Source organism: Stegodyphus dumicola, chromosome 10 (assembly GCF_044657685.1).
Source record: "Stegodyphus dumicola isolate Sdum_Otavi_A_Nest chromosome 10, ASM4465768v1".
Lineage (NCBI taxonomy): Eukaryota > Metazoa > Arthropoda > Arachnida > Araneae > Eresidae > Stegodyphus > Stegodyphus dumicola.
In genome coordinates this window covers 181,133,859-181,151,366 of record NC_140777.1, presented here as the reverse complement: position 1 = coordinate 181,151,366, position 17,508 = coordinate 181,133,859, and the positions used below count along the sequence as shown (strand labels likewise).

General features: G+C 32.4%; 1 protein-coding gene and 1 non-coding gene across 2 annotated transcripts in view; one reads left to right on the top strand and one right to left on the bottom strand.

Moving 5' to 3' along the window:
• The window catches only part of LOC118205412 (vitellogenin-like), an 83,934-nt gene that overhangs the window by 1,120 nt on the left and 65,306 nt on the right, over nt 1-17,508 (top strand). The window contains exons 2-6 of the mRNA XM_085825955.1: nt 7,002-7,040; nt 10,726-10,871; nt 11,353-11,481; nt 15,812-15,958; nt 16,644-16,874. Coding sequence (XP_085682081.1) covers nt 7,002-7,040; nt 10,726-10,871; nt 11,353-11,481; nt 15,812-15,958; nt 16,644-16,874 — 692 coding nt within the window. The remainder of the gene's footprint in view (nt 1-7,001; nt 7,041-10,725; nt 10,872-11,352; nt 11,482-15,811; nt 15,959-16,643; nt 16,875-17,508) is intronic.
• TRNAS-GGA (transfer RNA serine (anticodon GGA)) lies at nt 3,425-3,497 on the bottom strand. Its single transcript has one exon. It is a non-coding gene; the product is annotated as a tRNA-Ser (tRNA).

The following is a 17,508-nucleotide window of genomic DNA, read 5'->3' as shown; positions in this document are numbered from 1 at the left end:
AATTCATTACATACCCGATTAAAAACATTAAATATTTGGTTAGAATTATGTTAGAATTTTTTCACTTTTCAAATATACAGAAGATATAGAAATATCCCATGTGATTCTGATTATGTTCACCTAGTACCCTATATACTGTTTCGCTATTTGACCTGAGCCAAATCTACTGGTAAACCATATTAAACTTTTAAAGAGCCCTTTTAGGCGATTGTTAAAAACCTAACACTTTTGAAATCTGTTATTAGTCCAAAGGGGCTTTGTCCCTGAGGTACTATTGTTTTCGCTTTGCAATTTTGCGTCGAATCACTCTGAATGTCCGTTTCACTTTTCAAACTGTTGCCACCAAATGTTAATAGTACTGCATTACATTTGAAGAAATCAAATAATGAAAAATCTGCATAAATGTATGTATATTTCTCGCATTGTGATAAAACAACGGTACATAGAGCCATCCAATTTTGAATGACGTAATCCTACTGCGAATATGGGCATCTGGAAGCCCAAATTTTGAATTTGTTTTATTATCGATTTCATATTTTGTAAAAGTTAACGAATCTTTGATTAACAAACTCAAGGATTTCAAAGCGAGCCATGGCAACGTTTTACAGAAAAAATATTTTTATCTCCGGCGCGTGAGACTGTGTATCGGAAATTCTAAAGATAAGTTCAATTTAAAATTACTTTGCGACATTGCTCTTGAACTGAATTTTATGGTTTAAGTGTGAAGAACATGATATTTAATATATAAAGGTAACACACAAAATGTTAAAAAACGCTACTTTGGACGTAATTTAAAATCGGAAATCTTGCATTTTTTAAAAATTTATTTATTATTACTGTTTTTTTTTAACTTTTATTCACTTTAAAATGAAATTCAATAATAAATAGGAATTTAAAGGAAATAAATCATATCATCGCGATTGAAATTAATATTTGTAAATAAAATAATGTTGTAGTAATTTTATTGAGAGTAAATGGATGTCAATAATTACCGCCATCAATAAATATCAAGGGACTAAAAATACTTTTTCTTTAAATGCAATATTTTTATTTAAGTTATAATGTTAAATGATGTTACTAATAAACAAGATATCAGTACCAAATATTCTAAAAATAATGAAGATTTATGAAAGAGTAAGAATAGCTATTAATAGATTCCGAAATATCTGTTTTTCTTCAACATGATCAGCTTAAATTAAAAGGAGAAAAGATTTAAAAATTCAATTCAAAATACATCTCCAATCATGAAAAAATAGGAGAAAAGCACAAATTAATGATTAAAAAATCACAAAATTTTGTTTCAAGCAAAAAATTCTTTTACGCATCCCAAAGATAACGATAGATCTTTTCAGATAGTTCTTTTCTCTTTAATTAAGTGATAAAACATCAAACATTTTATAGAAGTACCATTAGTGTTTTTCCCAAATTTAATTGGAAGGTAATTTAGAATGTGCTTATACTATTACTATTTCATTACACAAATTTATTATAAAAATTAATCTAAACTATAACTTAAAAAAAAGAGTGGGAATACGCCTTTTTTTTTAAGATTGAAAAAATAGACAATAAACATGCAGAAGTTTAAATTTAACCTCTAAAAATCTTATTTTTTATTCTTATTCTGATAAAACCGTTTATCAATGTTTCTTCTCCTTTTTTGCTCTACCATTATTGTTTAAAAAGAGTAAAAATCATGAAAGAAATGAACGCAAGTTATATAATCAGTCACTTTGATGTTAGAAACAGCATTTACGATTTAATATGATTTTCGAGATTACATTGATAATCAATTACTTGAGAGAACGAAACTTGAAAACTTATTCCTAAAATGCTTCGTGCTAAAATTATCATTCAGTATCTAATTTGAGGAAGGTATCAACTTATTTGAGAGGACTGGCGGTTCATAATCTGCTCGTAAATTATATTATAAATCTGTAACAAAATTGATAATCATATTGTAAACTGTAAACAAAAACTCATCTTATTTTTTAATTAACATGCAAATCGTATTGTAAGATTCTTACAAACGTACTTCAGTTCTTAGCCCAAAAGGCCTTTTAATCTCGAAACACGATTTTGCGTCGTTTCACTTCGAATTCGAGTCTGTTGCCATTCAATAAAACGTAAGATATTATTCTTTCATATTTAATCTCTATGTTATAATTTGACAAACTAAATTATTTAAAACTATAGATGCAATTCTTAAGAATATTATTTTCCCTTTTTTAATCGGATTGAATTAAGTAAAAATATATTTAATTCATGATATACCTAATTAAAAACATTAAATATTTTTATAAAATTGTAGTACATATTTTTTTTTTTTTTTTAGTTTTTAAATATGCAGAAGATATATAATGCTTCCATGTTACTTTAAATGTTAGTCTTCATGTAATATCTTATAAAATGTTTCTTTATTCAGCCTGAGCCATTTAAACAAAATTAAACTTTACCAGAGCTTTTTTGGGCTATCGTTAAAATCCCTTTCACAGTTTTTCATTTTTTTTTCATTCTTAATTTCATTTTTTTTTCATTTTTAATTTAACTGCATTTTAAAATTCATACACACGTGCTTAATTTTATCTATTTTAAAACAATCAGAAAGAAGAAACATTTTTAGTCTAATTTCACCTCCTCTTATATTAAAAAGGTAAAAGAGAAAAAAAAAATCTGTGTAGCGTGGACGCTATCAAAATTCCATAATTCGACAACATCCGAGGTAAATAAAATTAGCCTCATTTGGCTTTTTGTCACCCTTCTTGATCTTTTTTAATTCAAGAAGTACTGGATTCTGGAATTACGTTTGATAAAATTGAAATTGTTTCCTGTTAAGTACTAGAAATATTTTTCAGTGTTGAACACTCTTTTCTCCAGAACAGTGATCTCCAAATTAGAGTATGAAGAGTAATTATTGAAGTACAAGGAATAGATTGAGCTTATACTTCAAAATTTCTTATACGCAAATTAATTTAATTATCAAAAATGGGAAGTTCTTTATACTCTATTATAAATTTTTAATCTTTTATAAATTTTAATAAATATTTTATGAAAATAATTTTTTGTAAACATTCATTAACGGGACCAATAACTTATATTTGTTCTAAATTATATTTATTAAATTTTTAATATTTATTAAAAATTAATATAAGAATTTATGAATATAAATTAATTTTTACTTTATTAAATTTAGTAAAAATAATATTGAATAATTTATTATAAATATTCTATTATTATTATATTCTAACGATTTAATTAGTTAGAAATATGTTATAGTCTTTAAATAATGCACTCGTAGAGTTCCTTACATTTTTTTTGTCTAGAGTAAACGCCAAGGAACCTAGGGAACCGTTAACGACCTATCGCTGAGTTCATATTGTAGAGTAATTAGGTTAATTGGAAGCAGGAAAGATGAAAAATATGCAACCGCCTTCGCCGGGAATCGAACCACGGACCTCTGAAATTCCGGCTCAGTGTGCTAACCACTACACCACGAAGGCACGCTAGGGAAGTGGGAGAAATACCTTACAATATAACTAAAGATGTCGACTCAAGAAGGGTTAATACACCCTTTATTTCACTCAAAATAAGGTGAACAGTTGGCCCCTTTTCTCGGGCTTACAACAAAGCCTCTACTCGGGCTTAAACTCAGAATAAGAAATAAGAATAAAACTATTACTAACTAAAGGAGATTTAGCCGAAGCTAACACAAGTATCTAACGGAGTTGGCCCTGAATTTAAACTAGCCGGCAAATATCAAAAGGCACGTAATATACGGCAGAGCGTAACAACTTCAAGAGAGACTTAGCTCGAAGGCAAACACCCGCTACTCAGGATTGCTAATTCTCTCTCACGAAATACATTGAATCTTTCTTGAATACTTCTAACACATTTGCATTCAAAGCGATTCTAAAAACTCACTCTCTCACGAAGTACATTGAATCTTTCTTGAATACTTCTAACACATTTGCATTCAAAGCGATTCTAAAAATTCACTCTCTCACGAAGTACATTGAATCTTTCTTGAATACTTCTAACACATTTGCATTCAAAGCGATTCTAAAAACTCACTCTCTCACGAAGTACATTGAATCTTTCTTGAATACTTCTAACACATTTGCATTCAAAGCGATTCTAAAAACTCATTCTAGTAGGGAATTGTAAGTGGAAACAAGAACTGATAGGAAAGTGACTTTAAAATTAAAATAACTGTTATAAAACTAAAATATATACACCTTACATACTAATTGTATCATTGATATATTGCCTTAGTTGAATGCAATATAATTGTTATTTATTTGTTAATATTATTTTACTAGCATAATTTATCTTACATTAGAAATGAAAAAAAAAGTTGTTTGGTGTAGACGTACACAGCTGATCAATAATTATTAATGTTTAACAATGTTTTTACCCGAAACATCGTGCACAGAGAAGTTTTTGATTGCTTTTATATGCTGATTTATTTCATTAATTTTACTCCTCAAAGTTTGAGTTATATTGCAAAATAAAATAATCGATTCACTTTCGTTTAATTCTTATTTAATATTATTTATTACTAAATTTCTTTTAATTTTATTACCAAGTCTTAAAATGTATAATATCATTTTAAAGTTGTACTCACTCTCTATTTTTTTTTATTCTTCATTTCTCATTTCTATGCAATCCATATCGAGTTTGCCACGCTCGCTTATTCGATTCGTTAGGAAATCAGGGGCTTGCCAGTTCATCATAATGACGTTATTTTAAAACGCGAGAGCTAAAATTAAAGAATTCAGTTTGAAAGGTGCCGTAAAACTATTAGAAAATTCTTGTTTGCTTAATTTAGGAGGGAAAAAGCACTTTACTTCATTTGAAGTAATGAAAGCTTTTAAGTAAATAAAATTGAAGGTTCTAGTTGAACATTTCGATACTTTTGCCATTGTGGTGATTAATACGACATATTTACAGATTATATACACACTGGCCAATGAATTAGAAACTTTTGAGATTTTCATTTGAATGCGGGCTAGGAATGAAGTATGCAATTTTTTTTATAACGTAAGTTGCACGTGGTTAGGATGCTAGTATAAGTAAGGTAGTTCACGATAATTTAAGTAAAATGGGGAAAACGACAGATTTTTTACTTGAAAAAAGGCTTATTGTTGGTTCCCGTTTAGCAGGAGCCTCGATTTCGAAGACAGCAAATCTCATTGGTTTCTCCAAAGCAGCCATATCAACGGTTTTGAAAAGTTGGAATCAGAATCCACAGTCCTTCTCTAGAAAACGTAACTGCGGTTCGAGCACAGTTTTCCAAGAGAGTGATCGGCATCGTCTCCGAGGAATGGTACAGTGGAACAAGTACTCTATTGTGCTTCAACTGACACAGATAGTCAACCGAGGCTCTTTCCAATAGATTTCAGCTCGAACCATGCTCAGAGGATAGGAATGCAAAGTCGGGTGCCTGTGAGAAAATTGTTCATTTCTGGCCGACATGCAAGATTTCTTTGAAGGGGTGACTGGAAGACACTGGACATCTGAGGATTGAAAATGGGTAATGGGGTTAGATGAATCATGCTACACCTTATTTTGCACTGATGAAAGACGTCGAATTTGCAAGACCCCATGAAGACAGTAATCCATCTTGCCTTACTTGCACTGTGCAAGGATCTGATGGAAGTATTGTAGAGACATTAGGTATGTTTTTGGAAGCAAGAGAGATTGAAAATTAGTAACCGCCTTCGCCAGGAATCGAACCACGGACCTCTGGAATACCGGTCCAGCGTGCAGAACCACTACACCACGCAGACACGCTAGGAAGGCGAGAGAAATACCTTATATACTCCTCCTTTTTAAAGGGCGAATGGGGTTTTCAGGGGACCCAATCACCAAATCCTGGGTGTGGAGAAACCTCATCCAACACCCTTTTAGTTCAGGCGCCACTATAGAGGCAGTAGATATTTTTGGAAGCGTACAAGAGGAAAAATGAACAATCGCCTTCGCCGGGAATCGAACCACGGACCTCTGGAATACCGGCCCAGCGTGCAGAACCACTACACCACGAAGGCACGCTAGGAAGGCGGGAGATATACCTTATAGTATCATGAGGTAGGGCATGTTCTGCTGACATAGAAGTGGTGCTCTAGTGCCCTTCGAGGGTAAACAAACAGCCATGAGATACCGAGATATACGGGCAGATCAAGTGCACCCTGCAATGTTGCATTTTTATCATGATAGCGACGGATACTTCATCGACGATATGCAACTATACACATCGTGCCAAAAAAGACCCATCCAACAGCGCTCTCCTCTTCCATCTAATTTACAAGATCTAAAAGTCTGCATAGCCAATGCATGGTATTCTGGATGCAAAAGACTCGATGCCCAAACGAATCATAACACTTATCCGTGCAAAAGTTGGTCCAATAAAATATTGATCTTAGGTTTCTAATTCATTGGCTAGTGTGTGCACAAACAGCTGCCAAAAATAGGTTTCAGATATCGTTTATGTCTTTGAGTTATGAATGGTCAACAAAATGGTCAAATGAGAGGCAAAATTTCCAAAACGCTACTATAAGTTAATGATAATCTTCGATTTTAACTGCTAAAATTTCATCCAGGTAATAAGAATTAAAAGTCCAAACAATCAAGAAGAAATGAAAATCGCATCAATAGGTTGCTATTGTATAGGTGACGGATAGAACTCATTTTAAGATTCTGCGAACATTTAATCGAATTTTAATTTTGGCAGACCGAAACTGCTAATAAGACTAATTACGTAATGTTCTTTCACTTTCAACTCCAATCAAAACATATCCCTGAACTGATATCATTTGATTTAACTTAATAAATGCATATCTATTAAACAAAAATGAAATAACTTAAATGCAATTATCAGAAACTATTGATAACTAATTAAGGAATATAAATCTTTATAAACTAACAATTCTGGATGCTTTTCTTAATATATTTATGAGCAAATATCTGAGTATGAAAACTAATATGAATCTTTCTTTCTCTTTCAGAAGCATTCCATAATCCAGAGCATGTAATAAACTACCCAAGTAAGTACTAGGTTTAAATACTTTAATCTGAATTCGAGTAATTTTAAAAGATTGCATTTCGCTCTTGAACAAAGATAAACTTAGCTCTAATAATTTTAAATAAGGCAAAACATATTAGGGTTATCTACCTAATTCTAGTTCAGAGCTGATCGAGAATTCTCTTGTGGAACCGAGGTCCTATATGTTATCTTGCTAAGAGGTATCAATCTCTTAATTATTCTCCCAATACAATTACATCAACAGAAGATATTAAAAAATTATGACGCATTTGCTCTGATACACTGATTTGGGGTTTAAGATATTCAGGACGGAATTAAAATTTTATTTGAAATTTTTTAAGATAAAAGGAAAAATTTCGTACATAAGAAAAGAAGAAATGTAAGAAAAAGAAAACACACAGGTAACCCTAAACCCCCATAAAATAATGAAAGTTCTTCAATGATTTCTTATATAACTTATCCACTCATTTTTATATTATTTCATCATATGCATTTTTGGTTGACTCAAGTGAAAAATAGATAAAATCAAGACCAATAAATGGAAATTTGGAATAAAAAAACATATATATAAAATTAAAAATAAAATAAAAACAGCAAAATTTAGAATATTTTAAGATGACTAACATAAAAATAAAAAAATTTGTTCTATCTTTTTACTTCCTTGTACGAAGTAAAATAAGTATTGTAATTGCGAAAATTTTCGGGTATCATATTTCAATGAAAATATCCATTTTGGCCTCTCTGCAATACATTTGAACGAAGCTCCTGCGTGAAATCTGTACATACGGAAAGAATAAAGGACTCTTTTTTTCCAAAACGGATTGTAAAACTGATTTAAAATGAATTCAGAAGAGAATTTTTTCGTGACGTCTGTACGTATGTATGTATCTCGCATAACTCCAAAACGAGTACCAAAAGAACACTGAAGTTTTGTATAAGGGACTGTTATAACATGTAGTTGTGCACAACCCTTTTTCGTTGCAATCGGCAGCACCAAACATATATATATATATATATGTATTCCTACTATTTTGTAATCTACTTATGCCCTACACCATTATTTTTAATAAATACTGGATGCGGGCGTACTGTGGAATTGCACGATGTACCATAATAGGCAAACTTTAGACCTTTTGAAAAGCTTCAGTCTATGCAAATTCTTATAAAACTTGCAATTAGCCCCCCCCTTTTTTTTTCTTTTTTTTTCTCTCAAAGAGTTAGTATGGGAAGGCATTACCAGTTGACCTATGGTACATCGCTGGTGTCCCCCTTACTTTTACCTTTACCTTTACCTATATATATATACACTGCTATTCTGTTACCCGGCTGAGTGAGCTCAGTTTTTTTTTATGCTTATATGTTAGTAAATTGTGCATTTTTTGCTTTCAAAATGACTGAATTATTTTATTCGTATGTTGCGGGTAAGGCTATTATGCCTTTAAGTAATCTGCATGCAATACTTGTAGAATTATCAACAACTTAAACGTTTAAGTGGCGTTAAGCCTAAAAAAGTTTCCATTTGTTTGCATTTGAAATTCTTAGTAGAATAGCGGATTAAAGCAGTTGATGCACCAACTTCGATGTCTTTGACCAAAAATTCATTTTCAATTTTGTGCACCAAAATTTTTGTTTTTCTGCCCGCGGGTCGAATTGCTTGTTTTTGTGTAAAAACTCTAATTTTAACTGCAAAAATTGCTTTCTTAGGTATTTTAACTGCGTTTGGTGCTTTAAGTTTCTCTGTATTTTACAATTTTTAATGAAGATTGAGGTTTTATGCATTTATACCTTGCCGTGAAGTGAGAACTGAATTGATTGAATCAGAAATATACCTTTTATGAAATTTGAGGAAATAATTTTAAATAAAATGCAACAAAAATGTGTATAATTTAAGAAGCTGTGCAAGGATCTTTTACAAGTAATGGAAATGTAAATAATAATCGCTATCCGTTCCATTATTTAGCTTCCAATTTTAAAAATAAGCTCACCTCACTTTAAAAAAATGAAACTTGAAGTTGCGACCACTTTCTCATACAAAATACTCGGTGTCCGCCGATAACATCGCGGCAAAAACATCGCGGACGAAAACGTCGCGGAGAAAACAACGCAAGGCGAAAACGTCGTGCTACAAAACATCGTGGGAGAAAACATCGCAGTTCTAAAACATCGTGGTACAAAACATCGTCGTCGAAAATAAAGCGGTTCAAAAACTTCGCAGTTTAAAAATATCGCCGTCGAAAATATCGTGGTAAAAAATAAAGTATCTACAAATCATCGCATGACGATAACATCGCAGACATGCTTTTTTCAGGCTTTAATAACTGTAAATGGATATTCCCATAATGATTTGTGAGTGCAAGATGTAAAAAAGGATAATTTTTACTTTCATATTTTTTATTAAATATTAAATTTTTGCTGAGAAAATAAGAAGAAACCTTAAGCATAGAAAATTAATGCAACTTATAGCACTTAATAGAATTTTAAATCGACATAGTTAACTAACAAAGACCATTAATAAATAATTTTTTATAAAGATTTTACAGGTAATTTTTCATAAAAATTATAATCTATTAAGTTGCATTTAATTTTCTATGCTTAAGTTTCCTTCTTATTTTTTCAGCAAAAATTTATTAGTTAATAAAAAAATGTGAAAGTAAAAATTATCCTTCCTTACATCACTTGCGCTCACAAATCATTATGGGAATATCCATTTACAGTTATTAAATCCTGAAAAAAGCATGTCTGCGATGTTATCGTCATGCGATGACTTGTAGATACTTTATTTTTTACCACGATATTTTCGACGGCGATGTTTTTAAACTGCGAAGATTTTGAACCGCTTTATTTTCGACGACGATGTTTTGTACCACGATGTTTTAGAACTGCGATGTTTTCTCTTTGCGATGTTTTCTCCCACGATGTTTTGTAGCACGAAGTTTTCACCTTGCGTTGTTTTCTCCGCGACGTTTTCGTCCGCGATGTTTTCGGCTGTAACCAAAATACTCAAAGCAACTGGATATCGTGTTTTTCGATACAGGTAAAGAAATACTATACCAAGTTACACGAAAACCATAAAAAATTTTAGAAACGAGATAAAGTCGAACATTGAAAGAGTCTACACATCTCCAGGATAAAACATGTAATTTATTATAATACTGCGAACATTTATTTTTACACCAGATGATGTGTCTCTCAAAATTGCATTTATAAAACGCATTATGATTTTAATAAATGTTACACTTTCATTTCCTAATATAAAATCACGAATTGCAGTAATACGAATCATTCTGTAGCATTGTACATAATGCAACAGAAACTTATCAGATATAAATTTCTGTATACACAGAAATATACATATATCAGATATATATTTCTGTATCTATCAGATACATATTTCTGTATTCAATTCATCAGATATAAATTTGTGTATATTTATAAACAATTCTGTATAATTTATCAGGTATAAATTTCTATATGATTCTGTTCTGTGATATAAATTTCTATAATAAAACGATTAACATCTGTACAGTGCTACAGATAGAAATCAACCGTTTCAGTAGCTGAAAAGAATAATGCATAAAAGTTTAAAATGTTATGAAAAAACTTAGCTTATAAAATATGTTTCTATACCTATAAAAATTAAACAAAAATAGGTAACAAAAAGTAATTTGAAATGATGACTTTTACAGGTTTCCAGGTAGGTTTTACGCACGTATACGAGCTATGGCTCAATGCAACGGCTGGAGTATTAGGGTTGAGCCCTCAAGTGTCCAAAGTAGCCCACAAAATGGATGTCAAAATCTTTGCCGAAAGTGAAAAGGTTCTCGTTCTTTCGGTGAGTTTTTTCGGCGCTCTCTCATAGCCTTTTAATTTGTACCTATTAGTGATGAATACATTACATTAAGCTTCAGGTTTTAATTTGAGTAAAAAAACACTATGCTAATTAAATTTTGCAGAATTTAAAATTTTAAAAAATCGGAAGGTTTTTCAGATTTTATATTACACTAAAAGTAGTTTTTTTTTTTTTTTTTTTTTTTTTTTTTTTTTTTTTTTTAACGTTTTGTGTGTTACTTTTATTTATTAAATGTCATGTTCTTCGCACTTAAACCATATAATTCAATTCAACAGTAATATCACAAAGTCATTTAAAAAAGGATATATTTAGAATTTACGATACTCAGTCTCGCGCGCTGGAGATAAAAATGTTTATTTTTTTCATACAGTGTTGCCATTGCTCGCTTTGAAATCGTTGAATATGTTATGACTATATTTTGGCTTTACGAATAGTATACAGAGTATTCTTTTGTTTTCCATAGATTGAAAAATATTCGTTTGCTGACGCTGTTGCCATCGCAAGTGACTCTGAACCCATTGTACTGAAGTCAGACAGACGTCTCGAGCATTTGTTGAGTATACCTATCAAGGTCATTTTGGGAAAGGGAAAAGTAAGATACGATTTTTCTTTCTTTTCATTAACTTTATTATATATATTGGTTTCAGTATGAAATGCAAAGAACAGAAATCAATCTATAATTAATTTGCAAATTGTTATTCTTAGTAAAAAAATATTGATTTAGAGAGTACAAATTTTACTTGTGAAGCAAAAGTATCTAAGACAAAAGTTAGTTAAAAATAAAGTTATTTAACTGCTTAATATTTAGATGCTTCTGACAACTTCTGATCTTCATATTTAACTAGACGTCTGGAATTCCAAGAAAACCGACAGCAGGTAAAATTTAATTGAGGATTTATCTAAACTTGCATCTTGTAGTACAGCTAAAATTTGATAAAGTTTAGCTACCACTACTTGCAGAACCTTAAAACACATTTGTTTAAATACGTAAGCGCGACTGTTAACTTATTTACTGAATTTGTCAGGACTTGTGTTTCTCTTGATTTGCTTTGGAAACATGGAATGCCCTGAATAAGAACAGGGAGCTTACTCAAGCTCTGTTCAAGATTTGTGTATAACAGACGACACAAGCAGGAAGGGTATACGAAACCCTCTATTTTCAATACTTTACAGGCACTTCCGAACTTCGGAATACAGAGGCCAACTACTTGTGGTCTGAACGTAAGAATATAAAACTACTAACTAAAACTTTAACTAAAAGCTAACTTTGAATTAGTATACAAATGCCTAGCACTAAGACTGGCCTTTAATTAAAAAAGGGTACGTATGTAGTACGCCGAGCTGCCGAAACTACAACACGTTTGCAAATATCAAGAGGGCTAAACCACTGGCCTTAAAGGCAACCAGCAACGGAGTGAAAACTCGTAAAACTGCAGTGGCAAGCGTCTTGCTTCCTAAAACTCCTTCTCTCTTCCTCTTGGCAAAAAGCCACAACTTAAGTACTTGGGCGTTAGCAAGGCAATTTGCATAAACGAGTTAAAGCATTTAATTCTAACCGGAAGTAGAAAATAAGAAGTGATAGTACAGTTTTAAAATAAAATAAACGTTAGTAAAACTTAGGATCCTTACAAGTTTACTCATGCTTATGATCTTCGCCTTCGGGCGTGGTGTATTTTTGAAACATACACCTCTAGTTTTACATAATATTTTAATGGTCTCTGGTATATGGTTTAATGGTCTCTGGTATAATTTTAATGGTCTCTGGTATTTGGTATCTCTGGTCTCTGGTAAAATCTAGGTCTCTGGTATATGGTTTAATGGTCTCTGGTATAATTTTAATGGTCTCTGGTATCTGGTATCTCTGGTCTCTGGTATAATCTAGGTCTCTGGTATAATATTTTAATGGTCTCTGGTATTTAATGGTCTCTGGTACATAATATTTTAATGGTCTCTGGTATAATTAATTACTGGTTAGAACTATACTGTTAGTAGTTGAAGACAGAAGTAAAGATAAGATCCGAGTGTTAATTTCAGTGTTTAATACTCCTGGTTCCAGCTATCTCTGCTATTCTTATGTGGTCATCTATTTCTCAGTTTTGCAGTTTTTGTATATATGTGTCTGTTACCGACATTCAGATGCCCTATCCTTCGCTTTTGAACGATTTCGAAAACAGGGCTATAGTTCTAGGGGATGGGGAAACAAGAAGTTTCCTATCCTATCACAACTTTTAAATCTGTGACAAGTTTAAACACACGAAACTGAAGCATTTATTGTTGCGTAACTATAGACGAATGCCATCGCATTCTGTGGCTGTTTGTGAACCACAAGCCCATTTGCGTTACTCGGATTCTTGAGGAATTTCCCCAGCCTCATAAAACATCAGAACAGACATCCTTAAAAGTGACAGTCCTTAAAAGACATCCTTATTAATGACAAAACAGCCAATCGTTTTCCAAAGTTTCCTAAATTCACAGGAAACTGCGGAGCTTAGCTCCGAGAGAAACAGAATTTTTCTAACTGATGTATAAGATAACTTATTGGCAAGCACTGCTCCACGTGACCCTAAATGGTTCGTACTACAGGTCCCCCCACTCCTCAGAACCAGGCACGGAGGTTCAACCTCCGCACAGAGAGGGAGACGCATCACCCGGGACTAGTTTCCCAGGTGGCACTGGTCGTTAATTTGTTACCTACCAGTCGCTCGGGCTGCCCGTCGCAGCGAGACATTACCCAGCGTACCCGGGGACGCTACCCCCGGGCTACTAGAACCACGCCGCGCTAGGAAGTGCCAGACCATTGGGTCTGACAATGAGTGACCTTTCCGGGGCCTTCAGAACCACCAATTTCTTACATTTTATACCCCCGTGGCCGAGACTTCCTAGTTACAGATCGTAGCCAGTAGCTTCGCAGAGTTTTCTACGTCGACCACCGGGGCGGGGGGTAACTGATGTATAAGGAAAACAATTGTAGTGGGTGAAGCCGCTACTCGAGTGTACGAATAAACATTTTGTAGTTTTAATTTTCTACCACGGAGACGGCTAGCTGCCTACGAGCACAAGTAGGGAACGGCCTAAGAGGCACAGACAGAGAATCTTGTTCCGAGAACCCTAAAGTCCTATCTAAATAAAAGCAAGGTCAGCAGACAAACAAGATTATGCTCTTCCTAACGTTAACGTCATTTACTTACAGAAACGGGAGAAAAGAAGATTTAGAGTAGTTGCTTTTAAGCAGACTAGGCGTCAGTGACGTCACACAAGAACAAGCCTTTAACACAATGCTACAAGAATAACCTTGTAACATAGAAACCTTGGCTAGAAGAGGAGATACGTATGCTATGCCTTCGGTGAACCTCTGTTCTATCGTTTGCAAAAGGAATGAGAAACATAGAAACTTACTAATTTCCAACTAACTAGTAGGTTTAGTTTACTGACTTACTGCTATCTAATTTACTAACTTGCTGTTGGCTTATTAGCATATATGATTACGTTATTAAATATAAAGTTCCTACTAATCAAAATAACAGCAAGAAATTCTCGCGTGAATTTGCGTTCCAGCCGACTTCCTAGCTAGAGGTATCACAGCAAAATAAAGTCTAAAGTAAAATATTTATTAACACATCAACTTAACGGGTACAAGAACTGAAATTAACAAAAACAAAGCTTTCGCTAACTTTTGAGGAGAATAACAACATAATTTTTAATATAACAATGTAATATAATATAATAATATAAAAATAACTTGCAAATAAAGAGTTGAACGTTTTTCTACTCTAGGATTTTAATCACATTATAGCTAATCCATCTAAAAATTAACTTCGACCTACAAGAGCGTTTTGCCTTTCTTAGCCCCATCAAAAGTTCACACCATAGCTCACATAGACGGATAGATATGGAGGATTATAATAGACGGAAAAAATAAACAAAATATTATTGTACCATACTATAGACTTCCTCACTCTCTTTGTCTAATGTAAATGCCGAGAAACCTAATGAACTTGTTAACGACTTATCGCTGAGTTCAAATAACAGAAGTCGTAGACTCAAGACGGGTTAATTACCCTTTATTTCAGTCAAGATAAGGTGAACAGTTGGCCCCTTACTCGAGCTTACACAAAGCCTCTATTCGGGATTGAACTCAAAATAAGAAATAAGAACTAATTAAAAGAGATTTAGTCAAAGCTACCACAAGTATCTGATGTTGTTGGCCCTAAATCTAAACTAGCCGGCGAATATCAAAAAGCAGGTAATATACGGCGGGGGCGTAACAGCTTCTAGGAAGATTTAGCCCGAAGGCAAACGTGTGCTACATAGGATTACTATCTCTCTCTCTCACACACACGAGGTAATTTGAATCTTCCTTAAATATTACTTCTAACTCATTCGCATTCAATGCGATTCTGAAAACTCATTCTGGTAGAGTTGTAAGTTGAAACAAGAATCGATACTAAAGTATACTGAAATAAAAATAATCAAAATATACTTTACACCATAATAAACTTAAAAGTTCAGCAAAACTGAACTACAACTTAAATCTCCTCTGCGATCTGAAGACACAAGACCAGAAAAATTACAATTTCAGTAACAGATGCTTTATTTTAAAGTTAGAAAGTTGACCTTTTTGTAGAAATTAAATTTCTGAGTTTACGAATAAATATTTTTTTATTTAATTTGTTCTGACCCGTGATTGTTATTCTTCTAACGATTAGTTATCTTCGAAGAATGCTTACCTGTTCAGATGCTGCACTTCAACTGAGAAATGGAATTGGAATTATTTTTTTCATTCTCTGTAAGAAAAGAAAACAGCGGTTTAAATTAAGCAGAATATTCTGAAAGTATAGTTTAAACGTTAAATACTTAAAATTTTTTAATTGATATGAAATATTTATAGCAATTTATACATTTGGATTATTTGAAACACTCAGGTTGAAAGCTATACACTGGATCCTAACGAAAGCTTGCTGTCTCAGAAAATCAAAAGGTCGGTCCTCCGTCAGCTTGAACTAGATCTTGACGAACTTCCCGAATCAAGAGAAGAGCAACAGGGACCAATTAGATATAATGTGACTAGGGTAAGTTCCTCATTATACAACACTTAGTTTTATACTACCCGCTTGCGCGACCAAGAGTTTAAAAGTTATCATAAGAATGAAAATATATATATATAATGCATTTGATGAATCAAGTTAATGTAAGTTCATAGTTGCAGTAGTAATTAATAGGATTAAAATGAATCTGCTTTTATTACTTTTATTGCTTAGTTTGTTAATTAATAACAGAATAAATCTGAATGAGGAATTGAATTTCACAACCATTCAACAATCTTGCGCTTTGTTGAAAGACAACACACTGCTGAGTGAAAGAGAAGAGTATTTTAAATCAGTTAGTGGCAACACTTCTCTTTCAGATCGCTGAGTTAGTTGATTAATAAAAAAGTGCGAAATTATTGCTTTTGAAATACCGGCAGCTGCAGCTACACAACCAAGCCACACATTTTTTCTTTTCGAACTACTTCTTTCATCGCCATTTTTTTCTCTTCTCCTTTCTGAATCATCTTAACCAAAATGCGGAGGACAATGCCAGCGTTATATAAAAAAGTATGACAGCACCAACATTGTGTAAACAGGAACACTGATTGTCTGACTGCTTCCACGGCACACACATTTGCGTTTTCCAGTATAAGGGATTTAGAAAAGAAATGCGTATATACCTAGAGAAAGGCCTTTATCCTAATATAAAAATATAATTTTTTTCCAGAAATCTCCTGTCGGTAACTATGTTTCCCAGTACATAATCACTGAAAGCCCATTCCCTGAGTTCCCCAAGGAACGCAACGTTTACAATGTCACCAGGTATGACGAATACGAAAATATTTCATACATAGCCTATCTTCAGCATGATAACTTTAACAAAAACGAACGTCCTGAAGACATTCCACAAAAGGATAGTGAAGAAGATGATAATGTTCGTCCCATCAATTCTCAGCTGGTAATATTTTGTTTCTGTTTCATTACAAAAATTATTCTTTAAGTTTTATTTGAATTATTTTTTATTAAAATATTGCACACGATACTCTGTGAATTTTTTCTTCAATAAAATCTTTCAGCTTTATCATAATAGATTTTTAATTGAGACTTTTTTCAAAGTGGCTTAAACAACTCAAAATGAAGTTAATAAATAACTCTGTAAATTTTGCTATCAGTAAAATAGAAATTAATTAATAGGAAAAGAAAAATGTATTTAGTCTCTGTTAATGATGTTAATATCACATCCATGTTTTAAGAGAAAACATTTCTTATAATATTTCTTATAATATTGATAAAAAATTCTATTATAACTCAGTTTCATTTCTTAAACAATTAGGATATGGAATAGTATTAAGAAATGCTAATTTCTCGAATCGTAGTTTGTAGAATTTTGGCAATTTCAAACTCTTTATGTATGTCTTTTAAATCTAGAAACATACTTCATAAATTATAAATCTAACTGCAGAAATATCTTGCATAGTCCGCCTTTGAGCAGTTCAAATTCGCTGTAATCCCATTTGAAAAGTTCATAATATACATAATTTTGATTAGAAAGAAAATAAATATAAATTACAAAAAACTTAATATTAAAATTT